Source organism: Spinacia oleracea, chromosome 6 (assembly GCF_020520425.1).
Source record: "Spinacia oleracea cultivar Varoflay chromosome 6, BTI_SOV_V1, whole genome shotgun sequence".
NCBI lineage: Eukaryota > Viridiplantae > Streptophyta > Magnoliopsida > Caryophyllales > Amaranthaceae > Spinacia > Spinacia oleracea.
Window position 1 is genome coordinate 66,589,796 of NC_079492.1, and position 24,903 is coordinate 66,614,698.

A 24,903-nucleotide genomic window follows, 5' to 3' on the forward strand; every position below is an offset into this window, starting at 1 on the left:
ATCATGCGGGAAAACCATAAAGCCAGGAAACATATTATTTACACATAATCATTTAGCATAATTCAGATGCATACACTTTGTAGCGTGCCCTCCCTAGCTGCGCCCGAACCGAACAAGAACAAGTCTTTAGGACTCCAAGTGTCGTCCCTCCGTAGATAGTCCACAGCACGTCCGAATCCGCCTTAAGTTTGATCAACTAGAATCGCCCTTAAGGTTACTAGGAATTTCGGCTATTTGGGTTGCAAGTGTTTGGCTGATTTTTGCTTGAAAATCTTACCTTTTGAATACTTCAAATCTCGATATAAATATGTGACCCTAGGCACCTATTTATAGAGTTTATGGAAAGGAATTATAATCCTACTAGGATATGGATTTATTAATTAGAATCCTATTAGAACTCTAAATAATAAATTTAATCTTTTAGGATTAGGATTTAATCAATGCTTCGTGCTGGGCCTTTGTCTAGCAAGCCTCGTCCGATGCTAATTCGTACGATGCGCTTCCTATTAAATTCCCGGTTCCGGAATTCATTTCCGATACGAACAATATTTAATATTTCCGATTCCTGAATTAATTTCCGTTTCGAACAAATATTTAATATTTCCGTTTCCGGAATTATTTTCCGATTCCGATAATATTTCCGATTCTGACAATATTTCCGTTTCCGGCAGTATTTCCGATTCCGGCAATATTTCCATTTCCGATAATATTTTCCGATACGTACCATGTTTCCGTTTCCGGCAACATCTACGACTTGGATAATATTTATATTTCCGATACGATCCATATTTCCGTTTCCGGCAATATCATTGTTTCCGGAGTATTCATTTCTTGCTTGTGACGATCTCAGTTCCCACTGAAACCAAGATCCATCGATTCCGAATATCCATAAATGGAGTATTTAATTCCATTAAATACTAGATCCGTTTACGTACTATTTGTGTGACCCTACGGGTTCAGTCAAGAGTAAGCTGTGGATTAATATAATTAATTCCACTTGAACTGAAGTGGCCTCTAGCTAGGCATTCAGCTCACTTGATCTCACTGAATTATTAACTTGTTAATTAATACTAAACCGCATTTATTAGACTTAATATTATATGCATACTTGGACTAAGGGCATTATTTCTTTCAGTCTCCCACTTGTCCTTAGGGACAAGTGTGTATTTCCTAATTCCTTTGTCGCTCGATGCTTGCTCTTGAACATAAGGTAAGAGTTGTCATCCTTATTATGTCCAGAGGTGTTTCTCGGTTTCAGAGTTCAACTGATCAAATAAACAGATAATCATAGCCTATGATTCATCCGAGCACGGCCATGCATTTTACAGTTTCTAGCTCTCCGAGTGGCCTTGTACAACTTTTAAGCATCTCATCCCGATTTATGGGAGGACAATCCCAATCTTGTGATCTTGAGATTAGACTTCGTTTGATAAGTGATTACCTGAGCGTTGCCTTTATAGCCTCCTTTTACGGTGCGACGGTTGGTCAACGTCAAAGTAACCAGTTCTCAAACAAGTAATCTCAAATCACTCAGGTATTGAGGATTTAGTGTCTAATAATTTAATGAAATTTACTTATGACAGATTTTCATCTCTTACAGTAAAGTTTCATAGGTCTGTCCGATACTAGTCTTCCCAAAGTAAGTATCTATGCAAATGATTATGACATTGCCATGTCCACATAGTTCAAGAAACAGAACTACTAGTCATCTTGCATTCTAGTCGTCTAACGTTTTCTATGCGTCCAATTTTATAGAAAACTCCGACCATGGACCATTTTCAATTTTTGACATTCAAGTTCACTTGATAGACATTTCTTAGTCACCCTAATAAACCACAAATTAAATGGAAAATGAATTCTATTCATTTATTGTGAATGATTAACCAATAATGTTTTACAAAGTATTAAACTCTAAAACTTTAAAACACTAAATAAGGACATCAAAGCCATTCTCCAATATGCTTGATTCCCATAGCTGTAGTGTGCGAGTTGTGCTTCGCCTGCGGAAGAGGTTTAGTCAATGGATATGATATGTTGTCATCAGTTCCAATCTTGCTTATCTCGACTTCTTTTCTTTCAACGAACTCTCGTAGAAGGTGAAATCTACGAAGTACATGCTTGACTCTTTGGTGGTGTCTAGGCTCCTTTTCCTGTGCAATAGCTCCGTTATTATCACAATACAGGGCTATTGGTCCTTTAATGGAGGGGACTACACCAAGTTCACCTATGAACTTCCTTAGCCATATAGATTCCTTTGCTGCTTCATGTGCAACAATGTACTCCGCTTCAGTTGTAGAATCCGCAATGGTGCTTTGCTTATCACTTTTCCAGCTTACTGCTCCTCCGTTGAGGCAGAAGACAAACCCAGACTGTGATCTGAAATCATCTTTGTCGGTTTGGAAACTTGCGTCTGTATAGCCTTTAACAATTAATTCATCATCTCCGCCATAGACCAGGAAGTTATCTTTGTGCCTTTTCAGGTACTTCAGAATATTCTTGGCAGCAGTCCAATGTGCCTCTCCTGGGTCTGACTGGTATCTGCTCGTAGCACTGAGTGCATACGCAACATCCGGGCGTGTACATATCATAGCATACATTATTGAACCAATCAATGATGCATATGGAATCCCATTCATTCGTCTACGCTCATCAAGTGTTTTTGGGCACTGAGTCTTGCTTAGAGTCATTCCATGAGACATGGGTATGTAGCCTCGCTTGGAGTCTGCCATCTTGAACCTATCAAGTACCTTATTGATATAAGTGCTTTGACTAAGTCCAATCATCTTTTTAGATCTATCTATGTAAATCTTGATGCCCAATATGTACTGTGATTCTCCTAGATCCTTCATCGAAAAACATTTCCCAAGCCAAATCTTGACAGAGTTCAACATAGGAATGTCATTTCCGATAAGTAATATGTCGTCGACATATAATACTAGAAAAGCAATTTTGCTCCCACTGACCTTCTTGTATACACAAGATTCGTCTGCGTTCTTGATGAAACCAAAGTCACTGACTGCTTCATCAAAACGTATATTCCAGCTCCTGGATGCCTGCTTCAATCCGTAGATTGATTTCTTTAGCTTGCATACCTTTTCAGCATTCTTTGGATCCTCAAAACCTTCAGGCTGTGTCATAAACACAGTTTCTGTTAAAACGTCGTTTAAGAAAGCGGTTTTGACATCCATCTGCCATATTTTGTAATCGTAATATGCAGCGATTGCTAACATTATCCGAATAGACTTTAGCATTGCAACTGGTGAAAAGGTTTCATCGTAATCCACACCGTGGACTTGCCTGTAACCTTTTGCAACCAATCTAGCTTTGAAAACTTCTAGTTTCCCATCCTTGTCCCTTTTCAGTTTGAAAACCCATTTGCTTCCAATGGCTTGGTAGCCATCTGGCAAATCGACCAAATCCCAAACTTGGTTTTCAGACATGGAGTCTAATTCAGATTGCATGGCTTCTTGCCATTGCTTGGAGCTAGGGCTCGTCATAGCTTGCTTGTAAGTCGCAGGTTCATCACTTTCAAGTAATAGAACATCATAGCTGTCGTTCGTCAAAATACCTAAGTACCTTTCCGGTTGAGATCTATATCTCTGCGATCTACGCGAGGTTACATCTCTAGATTGTCCATGAATCTCACCAGAAACTTCTAAAGATCTCTGAGTTTCATCCTGAATGTCATCTTGAGCATTCTCTAGAGTTTGTTGTTCGACTCGAATTTCTTCGAGGTCTACTTTTCTCCCACTTGTCATTTTGGAAACGTGATTCTTTTCCAAAAAGATACCATCTCGAGCAACAAACACCTTGTTCTCAGATGTATTGTAGAAATAATACCCCTTTGTTTCCTTTGGATAGCCCACAAGGATACATTTGTCAGATTTTGGATGAAGTTTGTCTGAAATTAATCGTTTGACGTATACTTCACATCCCCAAATCTTAAGAAAGACACTTTTGGAGGCTTTCCAAACCATAACTCATATGGAGTCTTTTCAACAGCTTTAGACGGAGCTCTATTTATAGTGAGTGCGGCTGTATTTAGTGCATGTCCCCAAAATTCTATTGGAAGTTCAGCCTGACCCATCATTGATCTAACCATGTCTAGCAAGGTTCTGTTCCTTCGTTCCGACACACCGTTCCATTGTGGTGTTCCAGGAGGAGTCAATTCTTATAGAATTCCACATTCTTTCAGATGGTCATCAAATTCATAGCTCAGATATTCACCGCCTCTATCAGACCGCAGTGCTTTAATCTTCTTGCCTAATTGATTCTCTACTTCACTCTGAAATTCCTTGAATTTGTCAAAGGATTCAGACTTATGCTTCATTAGGGAGACGTAACCATATCTACTGAAGTCATCAGTGAAAGTGATAAATTTGCTGAAACCACCCCTAGCATTTGTACTCATTGGTCCACATACATCTGTATGGATTAAACCCAATAGTTCAGTTGCTCTTTCTCCAACTTTAGAGAAAGGTTTCTTTGTCATTTTGCCAAGTAAACATGATTCGCACTTACCATAATCCTCTAAGTCAAATGGTTCTAGAATTCCTTCTTTCTGAATTCTTTCCATGTGTTTCAAGTTAATATGGCCTAATCGATAATGCCACAGATAGGTGAGATCTGAATCATCCTTTTTGGCCTTTTTGGTATTTATGTTATAAACTTGTTTGTCGTGATCTAATAAATAAAGTCCATTGACTAATCTAGCAGATCCATAAAACATCTCTTTAAAATAAAACGAACAACTATTGTCTTTTATTAAAAAGGAAAATCCCTTAGCATCTAAGCAAGAAACAGAAATCATGTTTTTAGTAAGGCTTGGAACATGGAAACACTCTTCCAGTTCCAAAACTAGCCCAGAGGGCAACGACAAATAATAAGTTCCTACAGCTACTGCAGCAATCCGTGCTCCATTTCCCACTCGTAGGTCGACTTCACCCTTGCTTAACTTTCTACTTCTTCTTAGTCCCTGTGAATTGGAACATAAGTGTGAGCCACAACCTGTATCTAATACCCAAGAAGTTGAATTAGCAAGTATACAGTCTATAGCGAAAATACCTGAAGATGGAACGACTGTTCCGTTCTTCTGATCTTCCTTTAGCTTCAAGCAATCTCTCTTCCAATGCCCCTTTTTCTTGCAATAGAAGCATTCGGATTCAGAAGTGGGTTGACTGACCTTCCTCTTTTCAGACTGGGCGCCAATTTGCTTAGTTGGGCTGGCCTTGTTGCCACCTTTCTTAGCATTCCTCTTCTTTCCAGATTTCTTGAACTTGCCCCCACGCACCATAAGCACATCTTGCTTATCACTTTTGAGCGTCTTTTCAGCGGTCTTTAGCATACCGTGAAGCTCAGTGAGCGTTTTTTCCAGACTATTCATACTGTAGTTCAGCTTGAACTGATCATACCCGTTATGAAGAGAATGGAGGATGGTGACTACAGCCATTTCCTGAGAGAACTGTTGATCCAGCCGACTCATATTCTCAATGAGTCCAATCATTTTGAGAACATGTGGACTTACGGGCTCGCCTTTCTTAAGCTTGGTCTCAAGAATTTGCCTATGAGTCTTGAATCTTTCGACCCTAACCAGATCTTGGAACATGTTCTTTAACTCACTGATGATCATGAAAGCATCTGAGTTGATGAATGTTTTCTGTAGATCTGCACTCATGGTTGCAAGACATTTCACATCCTTGTTGGCATCAATCCAACGATTAAGGGCTGCCTGAGTGACCCCTTCGCCTGCGGCTTCGGGCATCGCCTCTTCCAGGACATACTCTTTTTCTTCCTGCATAAGAACTATTTGCAAGTTCCTTTGCCAGTCAAGGAAGTTTTTCCCGCTCAACTTCTCCTTTTCGAGAATTGATCGAATGTTGAATGAATTGTTGTTTGCCATAATTAAAACTACAATTGAAAAAGAATAAACAAATAAATAATCATTCACAATTTCTCTTAATAAACTTAAATTCTAGCATACATGCATAATTCAATGTTCATTAAGCATTTTATTCAAGTTATGTGTTCCGGCAGGTGTTAATAAAATGATTCCAAGATCCTAAAGCCCATTGAAGAATTAAGCACATTATGTATTTAGACTCAATTCTAAAATCTTTTAGGTAAGCAAAAGCCTTTTGCTAATAGTCTAGAAACTACTCTTGGTTGATAGGTACGTCTAAGGACTTATTAGGTAAACCTATCGATTTTGCCACGACATAAAAGGACTCCTTACTTATATCGTTGAGTTTCACCAAAACTAACATGTGCTCACAATTATTATTGTACCTTACCCCTTTAGTATGGCCCCTTTAGTAGGGAGTTTCACCAAAACTAACATGTGTTATTTTGGCATGGCACCTTTTAACTCAATTTTTAAGTTTGGAACTTAAGGCTGTTACTATGTTGGTTAGATTTTAAGTGAACTAAAATCCTTAATCATGCAACATAATCAAGCTTTGATCTCATGCATATTTAAGACATATTTAAAAGCAATAAATAACTTAAAGCATGCATAAGATAAATGTGATCTAGTATGTCCCGACTTCATCTTGAAGCTTCAACTTCAAAGTCCGTCATGAAAATGGATTGGAAACTCCGTCTTGAATTTCACCGTGGGATGCGCCATTTTCTTCAAGTAGGATAAGCTATAATTAAACTAATTACAACTATTTGATGGTACGCAGGCCATATTTGAATTGAAAAACAAATTTGGTGCTTTTGACCAATTACATTCAAATTAATGGTACGCAGACCATATTTTCTATCCTATTTGGGCCATACTAGTCACTTCATATCCTGCAAAACAGTACATATACAATATATACCATTCATCCATTCATTATCATGAATGGCCTACATAATTGGTTAGTTAAAACACATTGTATGCATCACATAAATATTTGCAGCAATTAATTAAAGGCACCAATAATCTACCAATTATTCAGTCCTTATTAATTCTAATCAAGTTGTTTAACCTTAAAGGATTTGTAGACCTAATCAAGAGTTTATGACTAAAATTGCTCCCACTTAAACCAATAAATTCATATGCTTTACTAATTTTAAACATGAAAATGTATTTCTAGTCTAACCGGAAACATACAAATTTAATTAAATATTAAAGCTCATATAAATTTATAATTGAATCCACTTATTTAATTTATTTTTCAGTTGGATTTAAATTAAATCAAGGTTTTTAATTTTAGTAAAATAATTAGAATAAATTAAAATTTATAATACTTATAATATTTCAAAATTAAAATCCAAGAAAACAATTTAAATAATTAATTTTAAAATTAATTAAAATTACATGAACTGAAAATCTCAAATTAAAATTTAAAACGCGACAATCGTAACACGACGAGCACATGGGCTTGCGCCCAAGCCCCGTCGAGTGCACGACCAATCGCTGGCCCATGGCACATCGCAGCAGCAGCCACGCGCAAACGCAACAAGCCAAGCCACGCTTGCGCGCAGCCTGCTTGCCCGCATGCATCGCAGCAGCTACGGAAGGAGCGCTCGCTCGCTCGCGCGCAAGCAACACTAGTAGAAAAATCGCCATGTGCTTCCCTTCAAGTGCGGCTCATTTAGTAAATTTGCAGCACTTGAGAGCACAAAAAAATAAAAAATAAATACATTTTCACAAGTGCGGGCTTATTTTAGAAAATTGGCAGCACTTGAGTTTAAGTGCGGGCTCATCTTACAAACGAGCCGCACAAAATATTTCCCAAAAACATTTCATTTTCCCGGTTCTCTCTCCTTTCCTTTTCTGGGTTCTCTGCTCCTCCTCTCTGGTTCTCATTTTCGTTTTTTTATTTTGGCGATTCGTGTTTTGTTGGAAAACCTCGTCTCAGGTAACCATCTTTCCTTATCGTTACATATTCTCAAATTCTCTCAAAAAAATTGGGGTTCTTTTCACTCGAAACCTGAGTTTTTTTCTCAAGAATTTCTTCAAATCAACAGAAATTCCCACAAAATCAGTAAGTTTTTCTTTTGATTACACTTGACGATTCATCTTTTGCAAGTTATCAATGGTTTTCCTTAATCTTCTTTCGATAACCTATTGGAGTGGGGTAATTAGACTAGCGTTCGTAGAGTTTTTCGCTGTTCATAGAGTTCTTATTAAAAATTAGGGTTTCAATCTCAAATTCGCGAAAACTAACTTTAATGTTCGGATTTTCATATCAAATTGGGGCTTCTTCGTTGTTACCTTCTTTCTCCTTGGGCGATTGCGGCCATGATATCAAAATTCTAGTAAGTGTTGATACCTTCTCTATCTGGATGCATATTCTAACTGAAATAATTCAATTTTTCTTCCTGTTCATACTATTTAAGTAATACTCTGTACTTTGTAGTTCTTAATACTTTAATTTCTGTATTTTTTGGTTCATAATTTTCAAGTTTATTTTGTTAATTATAGATTTCATGCTAGAGAGAACAGAAAAATCTATTGTTGGGAAAGAAACTGATTACATAAGATGAATGTTTGAGTTTGTAGAAAGTATCTCTGCTGCCATTATCTCTCTGTTTGTGAGTAACATTTCATTAATGTTATTTCCTTTTAGTGAATGCCCACAAGAAGTTGTTTTTCTTGGTATGTTTCCAATCATGTTCCACATTTGATTTCACTTTCTATGGTTAGTTTACTGCATCATTATATGCATTTAGACCATAGTTGAGGTATCCACATGTTGTTGAAGGTATGATGCTCTATTAAATTCAATGTTTAGTTTGTATAGCTTTTGATGTATTTTATTTGTGTAGGGAAAGCTAAATTGTTCAGTACTTTTTTTGCTTCTTATATAGATTGGGACCTTTTTCGGCCTCTTCAAACCTCCCTCCATTCATTCTGTATTTTATCTGTCTTCTGTTCTGGATATTTTACCTACACCATTTCTTCCCATTTTTTCCCCTTTGTGGGACTGCTGACCTCGCAGCTTCTTAGAATTGGGTGTATTACTTAGGAAGTTTCTGAACGACTAATTAAAATCTAGAGATGGTCTTTTGTAAACGGCAGTACATGCAGAAGCTCCATCTTTACTATTGTCTACAAATGGGTCATGCCCTTTTAAAACTCTGATCATTGGCAATATTAAAACAAGAGGAATTAGCAGTGTGTTCTTGTATCCCATACGTCATGCAAATGGCTTTTCTTTTTCTAACTTAGTAGTAGGGATCGAAAAGAAGAATACGTTCAGAAATTACCATCAATCATGAATTCATGGTTAGTTAGAAATTGTCGTCAAATGGATTTTCTTTTTCTAACTTAGTAGTAGGGGTCGAAAAGAAAAATACGTTAAGAAATTACTATCAATCATAACTTAGCAGTGTGTTCTTGTATCCCATACGTCATTCAAATGTATTTCCTTTTTCTAACTTAGTAGTAGGGATCGAAAAGAAGAATACGTTCAAAAATTACCATCAATCATAACTTAGGAGTGTGTTCTTGTATCCCCTACGTCATGCAAATGGATTTTATTTTTCTAACTTAATAGTAAGGATCGAAAAGAAGAATACATTAAGAAATTACCATCAATCATGATTAGTTGTTCAATCATTTTCTCTACTTATATTTCTGTTTCTCGTCTTTCTGTTATTTGGTTAGGTTGCATTCATAAAGCTTCTTTTTTTATTTGCTATAAAAGTGTATATATGACTTATCTTCCAACATTGTGAACCCAGTTACTTATGAACCTTAGACTATAGTCAGACTTTGAATTGTTGTTGTTTGTTCTTGATTAAGCTATACATTTTGGCTTGCAAATGTAATTAGCTTGAAGTTGTATGAATTCACATATTTCAGTTCCGAAATATCAAATTAATAATTAGCTAATTCTCCACTTGCATCCTTATTTTGATTAATAAAGTCATGCGTGATTACCTCAGTTGTTTTTGTGGTTGCTTATACTGTATCCGTTTCAGATGGAATACTACTTTAGTTTAAAAGATTCAGAACCAGCCAAAGAGAGACTTAATAATGCTGTTAACTACATAGTTGGCACTTTTTTCTGACTTATTCTAATTTTTTTTAATGGAGCAGTTAAGCATACTGTCAAGAGCGTGGAATTTTACATCACAAGAGCCTTTGTTCCAACAGCTGGTTTTTCATCTCTGCTTCCCTGCATCATCACGTTCTTTAGGAAGAAACAAGAAAAGGTCTGGCTAGAATCTAGATAATTTGCTTCTACCTTCTTCCAGATCAACTAATTCTCTAAACATGTGTAAGAAAGGAGCGAGCTGCACTTGGGGCTATCTTATTCTTGTTGGCTTTCGTGTATGCTTTATGGCCAATGTGCATCCACTCTCCCACGCCCTCACCTGATTAAGGTAACCATTATGATTTGAATCTCCTGCTAATGCTCTAAAATTTTGTGTGTGTGTGCGCACTTGCCTGCTTTTGTATGGAAGTTCTTGGAGGCTTTAACTCTTCACGTTTCCCAGATTGCAGCTTTTATTTATTTATATTATATGGTGTTTTTGCTGAACCGTTAATACATAAACAGAGTTGTCTAAACTTCATGCATGGTTGTATTTATCGGGCTATATGGTTTGGGGAAGTAAGGTGTATGAACTTTTCCACTTGAATGCTATGCAATGAACTATTCCTAGTTTCTCTCCCACCCTTGCAGCTATTACAATAGTCTCTCTGTTATCTTCTCTTTTACTATTGTTTCTGATATGCTTGGCTGATCTGATCTATGATTTTCTGTTGGTTGTTATGTTGATCCTGTGCTGCTGTTCTGTTCTTTGGTTCTGTGAATAAAGTTGTTAATGCTAGGATTAAGCCAAAGTTGACCTTGATTAATTGGCTTGAATCTAAAGATTTTTCTCGTAATGGTATTCTGATTAATATTAGGCCTTTTGTGATTCTGGTACTCCAGCAACAGGAAGACGTCCACATGTTTTTAGTTTTTTGGTAGAAAATTGAAGGTTTAGAGAAAAATTATGAGTTACGTGATGCTTCTTGATGCTCAGAAGTTTCTTGATAATTGATGATTGCTTCAAGATTCATCCTCATCACATATTCAGAAGCCCTGTTCAAGATGTTGTATTGAATATGAGAATAAGATAAATAATTTATTGTTCATATAAAGAGTACTGAAAGTTGATAACACGATGACCACAAGAGGACTGAAGATCAAAGAGTTGATTGTTTTCCTTGTAGGAAGGTGTCCTCCCTTGAGGACTCAAACAATGGTATATGCTTTTGATTAATTTCTAGGTATTGTATTTCAGTTCTTCGTTTTCATGCCTCTTTGATTTAATTATATTGTGTGGATTTATGGAAATACAGGGACCGGTCTTAGAAACCTTGATTTCTTGCTCGTTATATGAATGTAAGCTCATATATTTGTAGACAGAAGCTTGAAAGCTAGATTAACACTTTAGTTTTATTGCACTATGTACTGATGAACAAACTATTTGAATGAAAGATGAACTTAAGAATTCTATAAAGTTTCCTGACCTGCTCTAAACTGTATCTTTCCAAGTTATAAATTTTTCCTTTAATAATTAAGATTTTCTTACAGATCCTGCCGTATTTCCTTCCTTGTTTGTTAGTTTTGTCACTTCCTGTAAATCTGATACATAAATATGTGTTGAGTCTGTTGACTTCACTGATTCCTATCGAAAATTGGTGGATTGCCTGACATTCTCCTTGGAACATTTTAGAATGACATTCTATTTTCTTTGGTGTTATGATGATCTGGTGTTACTAATTTAAAAGCTAATTCTTAAGTTTGTTCGTCTTGATTTTCTTTACATTCGCTTTAATATTAGTGTTGTTTAGTGCTCTGCTAGTTTCCTTCGAAACAATGATTAAGCACTTCATTTTAATCCTTCTATGAGTCAGTCTAAAGCTGTATCCTTCTATAAGTCATCTACCCCCCCCCCCCTTCAACCCTCCGCAACCAGGGAAAACAGTGTATCAGTTCATGGAGTCATAATTTTTTATTTCTTCAATTGACTTATGGGATAATTGCAATTTGCTTGTTTGAGTTAGAAAAGATTGTCGAGGGCATTGTGTTTTTCGTTCAACAGAAGCTTTTAAATCATTCTCTGCTTATTTGAGAGGAGTTCCTCTAGCTTTGTGTTTTTATTCACTTTTTTCCATCTTTACAGCGCTGAGTCACGACAAACAAATCAATTGTGCTCTATCAGCCATTGCGACGCAAATTCTCTTGTAAATCAGATATGCTTTGGACTTACAAAACGTATGCATTGTACTCCTGCATTCGCTTTATTTCCATTTTCTGTGTGATTAATTCTTTTGCATTCTATATCTCTATTTGAGGTTGGTCTCCACATGAGATCAGTGGTGACTGACATCATATGGATGTAAGATTATTGTTGTTTGAAATGTTTCTATTAGTCTCTTTGAAATGTTTCAAGTCAATAACACCCATTTGTGTAGGTAACATGTATACTATTATAAGGTTTATTATTTCATTATAATGTTTCGTGAGAAATAAGCCATTTTTATTATTATAAGGTTCATTATTTCGTTGTTGTGAGCAAATTATGTCTTACTTTAATGTACCATACAATATTTACAATATAACTAACATATTTTTTTTCTCGATGTTCGACCTTCTTTAGGTATTCAACAATCCGAGGGAGAAGCCTTTTACCATTGAGTAGATAAATGAAGTTCGAGAAAAGTTGGCAAAGTTCATTACCATTTATTGTCTTTGATATTTTCTTGTTGTGTATCTTAGATTATGGATGCTAGTTTTTCATAGGATTGTAATGTAATCAATTTTTATATTTATAATTATATACTATTCAATTTAATTATCTATATAATTGGATACTTTTTTATGTGATGTATGGAGGTTAACTAGTGGGCGTGGTCTAATTGTATAATATGTGTAGCAGGGATATCAATTATATAAAAAATTTCTAGATCAATTGCGGCTCATTTATATATCAAGTGCGGCTCTTTTTTATGCTTGTGCTGCCCATTTTTATGTCAAGTGCGGGCTAATTTCCACAATTGGCAGCACAAAATTTGTCAAGTGCGGGCTCATTTTCAAAATTGGCAGCACAAACTTTGTCAAGTGCGGGCTCATATTGCAAAATTGGCAGCACCAAATTTGTCAAGTGCGGGCTCATTTTGGAAATTGGCAGCACTTGAAGTATCAAGTGCTGCCAATATTTTGGCAGCACTTGAGAAACATCAAGTGCGGGCAAGCCATGTGCTGCACATGTAAAAGCCCGCACTTAACCCTTTAAAATGAGCCCGCACTTGAGCTTTTGTGTTCTAGTGCAAGCCCTCGAGGCATCGCGTGTTGGTGCGCGGAGCAGCGATCGCTAGACGACCCAGCTCTCGCCCTCGCGCGCGCCTCTCCATGTGCCATGCCATCGCCCTTCGCACATCGCCCATAGCACACAGCACACACGCACAGGCTCCCTTGCCTTGTGCGCGCGCCATGCGCTAGGTTGCTCGCTGCATTCGTACCGCACGGGCGACGAGCTCCCTTGCTCGTTGTCGCGTGCCCACACTATACAACACCCCTTAAGGGTAACACGTAGCTTCCATTGCTTTGTGCGTGCAACACTTATGAGCGTTTTCATAAAAATTTTAAATTTTTAATTCAAAATTAATGACAAATTAATAAAACATATTAATTTCATAATTTTAGGGCGAAAAATCGAAAATTTATTAATCAATTAATTTCCGATTAACATGGATTCAAATCTAGGTCATAAAAATTAAAATTTAACATAAATTAACAATTTTTATGGTGGATTTTAATCATGGATACCTAATTAAATTATTAATTAATTATGAAAAACAAATCAATTCTAAATTATTCGAATTTCAACAAATTAATCATAATTACAAATTAGGTTGTATAATTAACAAGTCTAGGCATTCATAATTGTTAAACATATACTGTAGGTCAATAAAAAACTCAAGATTTATCAACAAGAATCGCAAATACTTAATTTAACATCTTAAATTTACAAACTTTTGCGTTCGAAAAACTAAAACCTCTGAAATGTCATAGTTAGGCTTCGAATTTGGGAATTATGGGTTCGGCCGAAAAAAATTAATTTGTCAAAATTTTAGAATGCCTTTTACATGCGGAATTGACACAAAAATCACTCGATTTGGATGAGTAACGAAGAAACTGTCGAAAAACTACGTACATATAATTAAATAAACGCAATTTGCAATTAATTACGAAAATTAATCACCCCTTTAATTCTTTGCAAATTTGTAAAATTTAACCATGTTCATGCAATTTAGATTATGAAAATAATAAGAGGCTCGTGATACCACTGTTAGGTTATGATACATATGAATAAACATAAATCATGCGGAAAAACCATAAAGCCAGGAAACATATTATTTACACATAATCATTTAGCATAATTCAGATGCATACACTTTGTAGCGTGCCCTCCCTAGCTGCGCCCGAACCAAACAAGAACAAGTCTTTATGACTCCAAGTGTCGTCCCTCCGTAGATAGTCCACAGCACGTCCGGATCCGCCTTAAGTTTGACCAACTAGAATCGCCCTTAAGGTTACTAGGAATTTCGGCTATTTGGGTTGCAAGTGTTTGGCTGATTTTTGCTTGAAAATCTTACCTTTTGAATACTTCAAATCTCGATATAAATATGTGACCCTAGGCACCTATTTATAGAGTTTATGGAAAGGAATTATAATCCTACTAGGATATGGATTTATTATTTAGAATCCTATTAGAACTCTAAATAATAAATTTAATCTTTTAGGATTATGATTTAATCAATGCACGAATTCCGATAGGATTAGGATTCGTTACGAACACGAGCGTCGCACGACCACGAGGGAAGCACGCACCGCGAAGGCCTTGCGGCCCACACGCATGAGCGCTGCCTCGCCGCCCACGAGCACGCTCAGCGCGCGCGCCAACAGCCTTGCTCGGCCTGGCCTTGCGCTGGGCCTGGCGAGGCTTGTGGCCTTCGTGTTGGGAGCTCGGCTTGCTGGGCGTGGGCCTGGCTTCGTTCTGGGCCTTCGTCTAGCAAGCCTCGTCCGATGCTAATTCGTACGATGCGCTTCCGATTAAATTCCCGGTTCCGGAATTCATTTCCGATACGAACAATATTTAATATTTCCGATTCCAGAATTAATTTCCGCTTCGAACAAATATTTAATATTTCCGTTTCCGGAATTATTTTCCGATTCCGATAATATTTTCGATTCTGACAATATTTTCGTTTCCGGCAATATTTCCGATTCCGGCAATATTTCCATTTCCGATAATATTTTCCGATACGTACCATGTTTCCGTTTCCGGCAACATCTACGACTTGGATAATATTTATATTTCTGATACGATCCATATTTCCGTTTCCGGCAATATCATCGTTTCCGGAGTATTCATTTCTTGCTTGTGACGATCTCAGCTCCCACTAAAGCCAAGATCCGTCGATTCCGAATATCCATAGATGGAGTATTTAATTCCATTAAATACTTGATCCGTTTACGTACTATTTGTGTGACCCTACGGGTTCAGTCAAGAGTAAGCTGTGGATTAATATAATTAATTCCACTTGAACTTAAGCGGCCTCTAGCTAGGCATTCAGCTCACTTGATCTCACTGAATTATTAACTTGTTAATTAATACTGAACCCCATTTATTAGACTTAATATTATATGCATACTTGGACCAAAGGCATTATTTCCTTCAAAAATGGCACTTATTTATCCAAAATGGTATTTAAAATGGCACTTATTAAAAAAAAAGGTATTCATTTTTCAAATATGGTGTTAGTGTAACCAAAAATGGTATTCAGTTTTCAAATATGGTATTCTTTAATACACTTTGAAATGTTATGTTTGATATAAGGATTATTATCATAATCCACTTACAATATAGCAATTGTAATTGGAATGAATAACTTTAATTGAATCCTAAACCAAATTTTACACCATGTTCCCTAAAAACTAAACCTAAACACCCTAAACCCTAACCCTAAATCCTAACCCTAAACCCTAACCCTAAACCCTAAACCCTAACCCTATCGAGTGATTAACCATGATTCTTATGTCGAATCATAAATCAAATCAATGAATCAAATCATTAACCATATTTGATTGATTAAACTATGATTCCTAAGTCATTAACCATTGCCTATCCATGATTCTTAAGTCGAATCATATATCGAATCATCAAATCGAATCATTAGAATGATTAACCCATCCAAGATTCTTAAGCCGAATCATAAATCAAATCATCATCCTTATTCGAATGATTAACCATGAATATTATGTCGAATCATAAATCGAATCGTTAAATCGTATCGTTAAATCGAATCATCAATAACTATTAACCCTAGTTCATGGAATCGAATCATCATTAATCAACCTTATTTCACTCTTAATTTGAATCATTAACTTCAATTCATCGTAGAATCGAAACATGAATCATAATTCATCCTATGATTCAAATTATTTAACTCTTAATTATAATTATTAACCCTAAATTCAAAATTAACCATATTTCACTCTTAACCATTTTCCAAAATGGTATTTAAATAGATAAAAATGGTATTATTTTATGAAAAATGATATTCATTATTTTATAAAGGAAGCAAATTATGAAAAATGGTATTTAATACTCCCTCCGTCCCGGAGTACTTGACCTGTTTTCCTTATCGGGCCGTCCCTTAATACTTGACCTATTTCTAAAAATGGAAATATTCTAACAATATTATATTATTTCTCACTCCACCCCTATTAACCTACCTACCCCTCACTCCATACAAAAAATAATTAAAAATTCAACCCCTACTCTCCCCAACCCCACCCCTTTACACATTTCCCACTAACTACATTAAAATAATACCCCACTATCAACTACTACCTATTAAATTAAATAAGTCAATTCAAGTCCCTTAAAATCTGTGCCGGTCAAACCGGGTCGAGTATTCCGGGACAGAGGGAGTATTCTAAACTGATACTAGTGTTCGAAAATGGTATTAAATTACCATTAAAATGGTTTTCGTTTTTCATAAATGGTACTCTTTAATTCACTTTGGAAAATCATCATTTGAAAAATCATGTTTATTTATTATCTTGAGAAGTGTTTGATTAATTTTTAAAATTCATGTTTTGGTCTAAGTAGTTCTTGATCATTAAGTGTACTTAGAATTGAATTCAAACGAAACGAAACGAATCGTAACATTGAATCAACATAAATCGAACCCTAAATCGAATCATTCACTTCAATTAGAATCATTATTAACCATGATCCGCAAGTCGAATGAGTAACCATAATATAGATCAAAACAATTGTAAATGGAACGAATAACCTAAATTGAACCCTAAAACCATAAAAATTCCAATGACTAACTTAGAACTTTAAACCCTTTGTCTAATGACCTAAACCCTAAGCCCTAATCCTAATGAGTCGAATCTTATGTCGAATCATTGAAACGAATCATTATCCTTGTTCGAATGATTAACCATGAATCATAAATCGAATCATTAAATTGAATCTTTAAATCGAATTATCATTAACCATACACCCTAGTCCATTGTGGAATCGAATCGTGAATCGTTCACCTTATGTCACTCTTAATTTGAATCATTAACTCCAATTCATCGTAGAATTGAATCATGAATCATAATTTATCCTATGATCGAATCATTAACCATTATGTTACTCTTAATTATAATTATTAACCCTTAGTTCACTCTAAAAACAAATTATTAACCATATTCCTCCATTTATATTTACCGTTTTCCAAAATGGTAATGAAATTGTTAAAAATGGTTTTAATATTATATTCCAAATATGGTGTTTTATTTTCCGGAATGGTATTCAGAGTAATCAAATGGTATCATATTTCAAAAATGGTAGAAATGTATTGTTTTCTTTTTACATAAATGATACTCATATACCCAAAAATGGTATTCATTTTTTAAAATTCATCATCATTTGAAAAAGTCACTTTTGATAACAAAGTCACTTTTGTTTACATTGATTTTTTTTAATGAGAAATTTGAAAAGCCTAACCCTAAACCCTAAACCCTAAACCATAAACCCTAAAGCCTAATGCATAAGTCGAATCATAAATCGAATCATTATCCTAATTCGAATAATTAACCATGAATCATATGTCGAATCATAAATCGAATCGTTAAATCGTATCGTTACATCGAATCATCAATAATCATTAACCCTAGTTCATTGTGGAATCATCATTAACCATCCTCACTAGTTCATTGTGGAATCGAATCGTGAATCATTCACCTTATTTCACTCTTAATTTGAATCATTAACTCCAATTCATCGTAGGATCAAATCATGAATCATAATTCATCTAACCATTATTTATTCTTAATTATAATTATTAACCCTAAGTTCACTCTAAATACAAATTACTAACCATATTTCACTTTTATTTTTCAAAATTGATAAAAATGGTTTTATTATTAGAAAAATGGTATTGGTATTACAAAAATGGTACTAAACTTTTTCTAAATGAATTTCATTTTCCTTAAATGGTACTCAATTTTCAAAATGGTACTCGTTTTGTACTTAATTTTATAAAGTGGTATTAATATCACAAAAATGGTGCTAAATATTTTAAAAAGGTATTCATATTACAAAATTGGTACTCAATTTTTCTATATGGTATTCATTTTACTTAAATGGTATTAATTTTATAAATTTTTTATTAAATATTTCAAAGTTGGCACGTTGGCAAACACACCTCAGTAACCGGATCCAAATTGGCAAACGGGGTTGACTATTCAACAATTTCAAAATGGCTGGGAAATTATAAACAAGCCCATGACATGTATTTCATAATACATGCCTGGCTGCGGTTTTGCTGCCCTCATTAATGTTAGTGTTCTTTCTTTTTTTCGTATTGCAAGTTTACAACGGTTTTATATTTTGTTGATATGTTTTATTGAATATCTCTATTAATGTTAGTGTTCTTTCTTTTCTTCGTATTGCAACGGTTCTATGTTAACAATAAGTGAAACTTCATCCCATATTTATACCAAGTATTTACCAACTACAACTACGATGCTGCTTCAATTTTTTTTTTGTCCAACATATTGATCGATGGCAAGTATTTGTGGAGATGATAGTAACACATAAACCAATCTAACAGCACGAAATTGATGGCATCTATACTCTTAGGCTCTGTTTGACAACATTAGCTGAAATTGATACGGTAGCTGAAACTGATAAGATAACACCTGAAACTGATAAGGGGTTGACATTGATCAGGTAGTTTGATGCATTGCATGTTTGATAGAGCTGGTTTCTTAAGTACCTGAAATTTGTAGTACTATTCTTACAACATCTATAAATGTTTTACTTAATTTTAATTGTTATTCTATATATTTGACATTTATAATTATTTTCTTTCCCCAAAAAAAAGAAAAAACAAATCTTTGTAACAACAATTACAAATAAGAAAAAAAATATGTTTTTTGATGTTCACAATATATTAAAAATAATTTTTTTTATTACGATCTATATTTATATGTTAGTATTACATTTTTTGTTTGTTGATGCTAGTAAACGCAAATAACCACACAACTGCAAACCTTCAACTTAATTACTGTCAATTTGTGCAAAACAACAAGCAGAATCCCACTCAGAAGAAGAGAAGCACATAAAATCTGAATTGCAATTTTTTATTGGCCGCTAAACATTAATCTTAACGAAGTAGCGCTACATAGTTCTTATCAATCTCAAGAATTTCAGCCACCGAAAGTCATACGTTATCAATATTAACGTTTTAAAATAAGTTATTTTATCCATCTTAAATTTTATTTCAGCTCTTTATCTAACACTTCTAATCATATAAGATAATTTATATTTTAAGCACCTAAACATTTAAGGCGACTGAAAAGGTTTGCCAAACAGAGCCTTAGAGTTATAATTTCAATTTTTTTTTGTTAACTTTTGTCCCCATCCCCCAATTGTTATAGGACCTCGAGCATTGTCCCTTCATAGTTAGTCCATAGTATACTTGCGTTCGCCTTGAGAATATTAGCATAGAATATGTTCAAAAGGTAGGATGTAAGGTTTAGGATCTCATTTTGAATAGGCAATAAAATAATAATAATATGTCATTAAAATAATGAGTCCCTAGAGTCATGTTTATAGTGTAGGATCGGAATATTCCATAATCCTTTTTATTTAGAATTCTAGTAGGATTAGGATTCCTGATGGACATAGAATTTCAGTAGGATTAATTTTCTTAGACAAACATTAGGCATGAATTTTACACATATATTCGATACAAATCTACACTGCATATCAAAAATTCGCGAACCAAAAAATCCCATTACTAATTAAAGATATAAAAAACACATAGGTAATTTGGTTATTAATTTTATTATATGAAAACTAGGCAGTTTACTCTTTCCATAACTCTAATACCTTTAATTTTACCGAATTTTAGTAGGATTATATATTTTTACATATATAAATTTCCATAACCGGCTTCTTTACAACTTTAAAATTCCAGTGCTATTTCATCGTCGCATCGTTTCCTCTCATCACCATCGTGTAAGTCTCTCTCTTCCTCTTTTCTTCTTTCAACATTCAAATAAAATACATTTTGTTCTGATTTATGTTCTTATGCATATTAGGTTGATTGATTTTTTTTAGCTATTGTGATTAATTAGTTAAAGTTGGTGGTTTTTCTTATGAATAGAAAAATTGAAGGTGCATAATTGGATTTTTTTTTTTTTTTTTTGGTGCGTATGAGCCACAAGGGCAATATAAATTACAAATGGGGGTGGGGGGGATTCGAACCTGAGACCTATTGTACACAGGCCCTCAGCCTTAACCACTAGGCCAAGACATCATTGGTGGTGCATAACTGGATATAAGTATATAACGTTATCCAAAGTACTTAAAAATTACCTATAAATGTTATGTATTTTAATTTATAGATTTTTTTTCCTTTTTACTCATAATATATAAAGTAAAGATGTAACCTTTAGAAAGTTTCATAGGCAGTTCTTGGGATGTGCGGGGTGAGTGACGGCACAAGACCCCCAAATTTCAGATAAGAAGTATTATATAATTAGTTTTCTAAGTATTAACAAAACAAACATGAAGTATTGGTTAATGTATTGTTATGCAATACTAAGGTCAGGAGTTTGATTCATAACAAGCCCTTATAAGAAATTGCACAAGCCCCATAATCAGGACGTCACTGTATCTCCGGCAATGGAAAGTTTATCCATAAAAAAAAGTTATTTCATAATATAAAAATTTAATCAAAATATGTTAAAAGTTACGTACCCTAATAATCCTCGCAAATCCTAGCTATAGTTTATTTTTTACTTTGTAATCACAAAGGTACAAACACATAGTCGAAGAATGTCCTTGCTATATATGCTTAGGGGCTTCCAATGTTGTTCTTTTCAATATTACATTAAAAACGTACTTGTATAACTGTATAAGAAGGCTTCAAAAAGGTAGAATGCACTTAATTACTCCGTATATAAGAAGGCTTCAAAAAATTAGGTGCCTAGTGCAATGCCAATGGTTCATGTAGATATCTAAAGGCCGTTGTATTAGGTACACACAAAAACTGTTGCTTTAGGCCTATTACAACTACAGCAATGGTCCTTGAACCGTTGTAAAAAGATATAGTAACGGTTTTTGGTCTTATTGCAGCGATTTTTAGGTTTTGTATTAGCTCATTCATACTCTTTTATCTTTAATTTTGTTATTTTTTGTGATGGGGTGATGATAAAGGTCGTAAGTTGCGACAAATAAAATGTGTCACAATTCTACGTGTCACTCTTTTAGTGGTACCTCAAGGTGTCACGTAAACCGCGAGTCATTAAATTATTTTTACTATCGATGTCATATTTTTACTATAAAAATATTAAAATAAGGTAATCCAAACAAAAAAGAAGGAAATAATTTTTGTTATGATATACTAAATATAAATTTTCTTTTATTTTGTAAAAGTATAAATTAAAAATTAGAAATTGCAAACTAACAAAATATTTTTATATAATTAAAAAAAAAATAGTTGGCTACGAAAATTATTTTGTCGCAAGTTGTGACCTTTATCACCTTGTGGTGTATGTACACTTTAAGAAATGTACCATTAATGACAGGAAATCCAGTTGTTAAAGGTCAATAGTGGTGGGATTTCCTGTTGCGAACCCGTCATAAAAGGGGTTGTCATTGATGGAAAATCCCGTCGTTAGCCTGTCATAAATACCATTTGTTGTGGTTGTTCTCGTCTTTATTTGGTTATTTAGGACGTCGCAAAAAGCTTTTTCCGACGGAAGTTTTGACCCGTCATTATTTAATTGTCATTAATAATACAATTTCTTGTGTTGGTATAAGGTAACATACAGTCTTGTTGTATTATTAAACTCATACTTTAGCCCTAAACTTTGATCGATTTACTTGACAGATTATTTAACAACTCATTGATTGAGAATCGACTTCAATGGACCTGTCAAAAAAAAAATAAGACTCCAATGGATGACATTGACGAGAATGATTCAATGTTTGAAGCCGAGATCCTCCCTCGACTCCGCCTCAACACTCTCCAAAGCTGCAAACTGGTTTCAAAGACCTGGCTCGACCACATCAAATCCCCGTATTTCTTCTATTATCATCTAGAGAAATCCATTCAAAACCACCACTTAAATCTAATCTTCTTCGGCCATAATAATACCAATTCCGTCGAAACCTTCGACGCTGAAAACCTCGTACCCTCCGTAAAAACATACGATTGCTTTGATTTACCCTCCGTAACCGGAACCTTTAGAATTGTAGGGTCGTGTAATGGATTGCTTTGTTTCAAATCTACTGATATTCGAGACGAGTGTGGAAACTTATCATACAATTTTGTTCTCTACAATCCCGTAACTCGGGTTGAAAAGAGTTTCCGTGTTTTGCCCGTGTTTAATCTCGAAAACAAGTCATGCAATCTAGGATTTGGATTTACTTGTGATAACAAGAACATGGACTACAAACTTGTGTTCATTACAGGACAAGAAATCCATGTTTATAGCTTGAAAACCTTATCATGGAAGAGGATTGGAGATTACCCTTGTAAGGATTGGTTGTGGAAAACACCCGAGGAACACGAAGCGCGCGGTGTTCCGACGGACAACGCCATACATTGGTTGTCCGGTAAACAACTTGGTGAAAAAAGTATCTTTAGCATCGATCTCAACAATGGCGGCCAGCAATTCGAAACACCTCTCAATGATACTCGCACACCTAAGCTTGTGACTTTGGGAGGACGTCTGCATTTGATATTCACAAGGTTAATGTACCCCCCTTTTTTAAATAATCTTTACCTTCTCCGTTTTTACAAATTTTTATATAAAACGTTCTTAAGTAAAAGACGAAATAATGATGTGAGTAAGTGTGGGCATTATATCGCATGAAAGGATTCAGAAAAATAATATAATTGACAGAGTACGATGAGATGCCAAAAAAGGAAACTGTATCACTTATTAAAATATGCCAAATAAGGAAATTGTGTCACATAATAAAACACGTAGGTAGTATTTTTTTTAGACATGTAAATTTACTATCTTATTCATCTTACCGTATGTTTCCTCTGTATTTTAAAAAGAGATACAATTACCTTAAACGACCGTATTTTAAAAAGAGATACATTTTCCTTAAGGCTTTGTTGTTATTGTTGTTGTTGTATACCCTTTCCTTAAACAACCGTATTTTAAAAAGATATACACTTTTCTTTTTTTGACATGTTTTAGTCTCCACTACCAATTATATTAATATTTTTTTCTTTTCTTGTGGTCCCTATACTTACTCACATAATCTTTCTACTTAATAAATAATTCACCAACTACTCCGCTTTCATCTTATTTTAATAAATTCAACTCACTCTCCTAAAACTACGTGCCGGTCAAAGCGTATCTCTCTTTAAATACGGAGGGAGTAACATTTACACTTTTCCACTTACTTTATTTAATTTTTGATAATTAAGCAGGTACACGTATGGTGTTGATGAAAATCCTGTGTATACGTTCGGCATTGATATATGGGTTATGAGAAAGTATGGTTGTTTTGATGATTCTTGTGTTCGATTGTTTAAGGTCCGAATCGACGATCTTAAAGATTTCGCAACACCGGTTTCTATCAGGGAAGGAGGTCGGAAAGTCTTGCTTCAGCTGGTGCACTTTCGGGAGTCGAAGAAGAAACATAGTTATGTTTGGTATGATTTAGTCACCAAGGAATGCGACTGTAAGGTTCATGAGGTTTCAGCCTATGGAGTAATGGAACCATGTTTGGAGACTTTAGTCGATCCACGATTCTACAGAAGCGAGTGAGCATAGAGTAGATAACCATCAATGCTCCCTCCATATTTAATTGAAAGATAATTTTAACTAACACATAGTTTTATGAGAGTGGATTGAATTTTTAAAAAACATTAACAACAACGTCAAATGGTAATGTTAGTCAAACTTCTGAACTTAAAGGTAGTGTTTCACCAAATTTTCTCATTAAACACATGTCTAATATAACTAAGGATATGTTCGGTATTGTTGTGAGTTTTCAGTTTTTAGTTTTCTCATAACTAGAAACAGTTTGTTGTTTACAATTTTAAATTTTTTAAAAACTGTTTTCATTTTCCTTATAAAAATATAATTGTGTACGAAATACGTATTAAACGACATTCGAAGTACTAGAATAATTAAGATGCGTATATACAACAACTCATCGTAGAGAAGAATATTTGAACTATTCTACTCTTATCTATGAAGTACATGCATGATGGACATCTGGCTATCCATCACCTCTTTAATTGTTGAAGTAAATACTGTAAGCATCATATGGTTTTGGATCCTCTAGAGTTCTAAAATAAATCTAAATGTAGAGTTTGAATATCTCAACCATTGAATGAAAAATCAATGGTTTATATAT

At 34.7% G+C, this 24,903-nt stretch overlaps 1 protein-coding gene across 2 annotated transcripts; it reads left to right on the forward strand.

The window, feature by feature from the left end:
- Nucleotides 1-20,316: 20,316 nt before the first annotated feature.
- Nucleotides 20,317-24,521, forward strand: LOC110793645 (F-box/kelch-repeat protein At3g06240-like). 2 transcript variants are annotated; one of them, XM_021998537.2, is made up of 3 exons: nucleotides 20,317-20,529; nucleotides 22,409-23,272; nucleotides 23,969-24,521. In XM_021998537.2, the coding sequence occupies exons 2-3, from the start codon at nucleotides 22,476-22,478 to the stop codon at nucleotides 24,306-24,308; spliced, it is 1,137 nt and encodes a 378-aa protein (XP_021854229.2). In that variant the 5' UTR covers nucleotides 20,317-20,529; nucleotides 22,409-22,475; the 3' UTR covers nucleotides 24,309-24,521. The 2 variants fall into 2 exon arrangements, with proteins under 2 accessions (XP_021854229.2, XP_056688983.1); XM_056833005.1 differs by having other exon boundaries at nucleotides 24,075-24,521.
- Nucleotides 24,522-24,903: the final 382 nt, after the last annotated feature.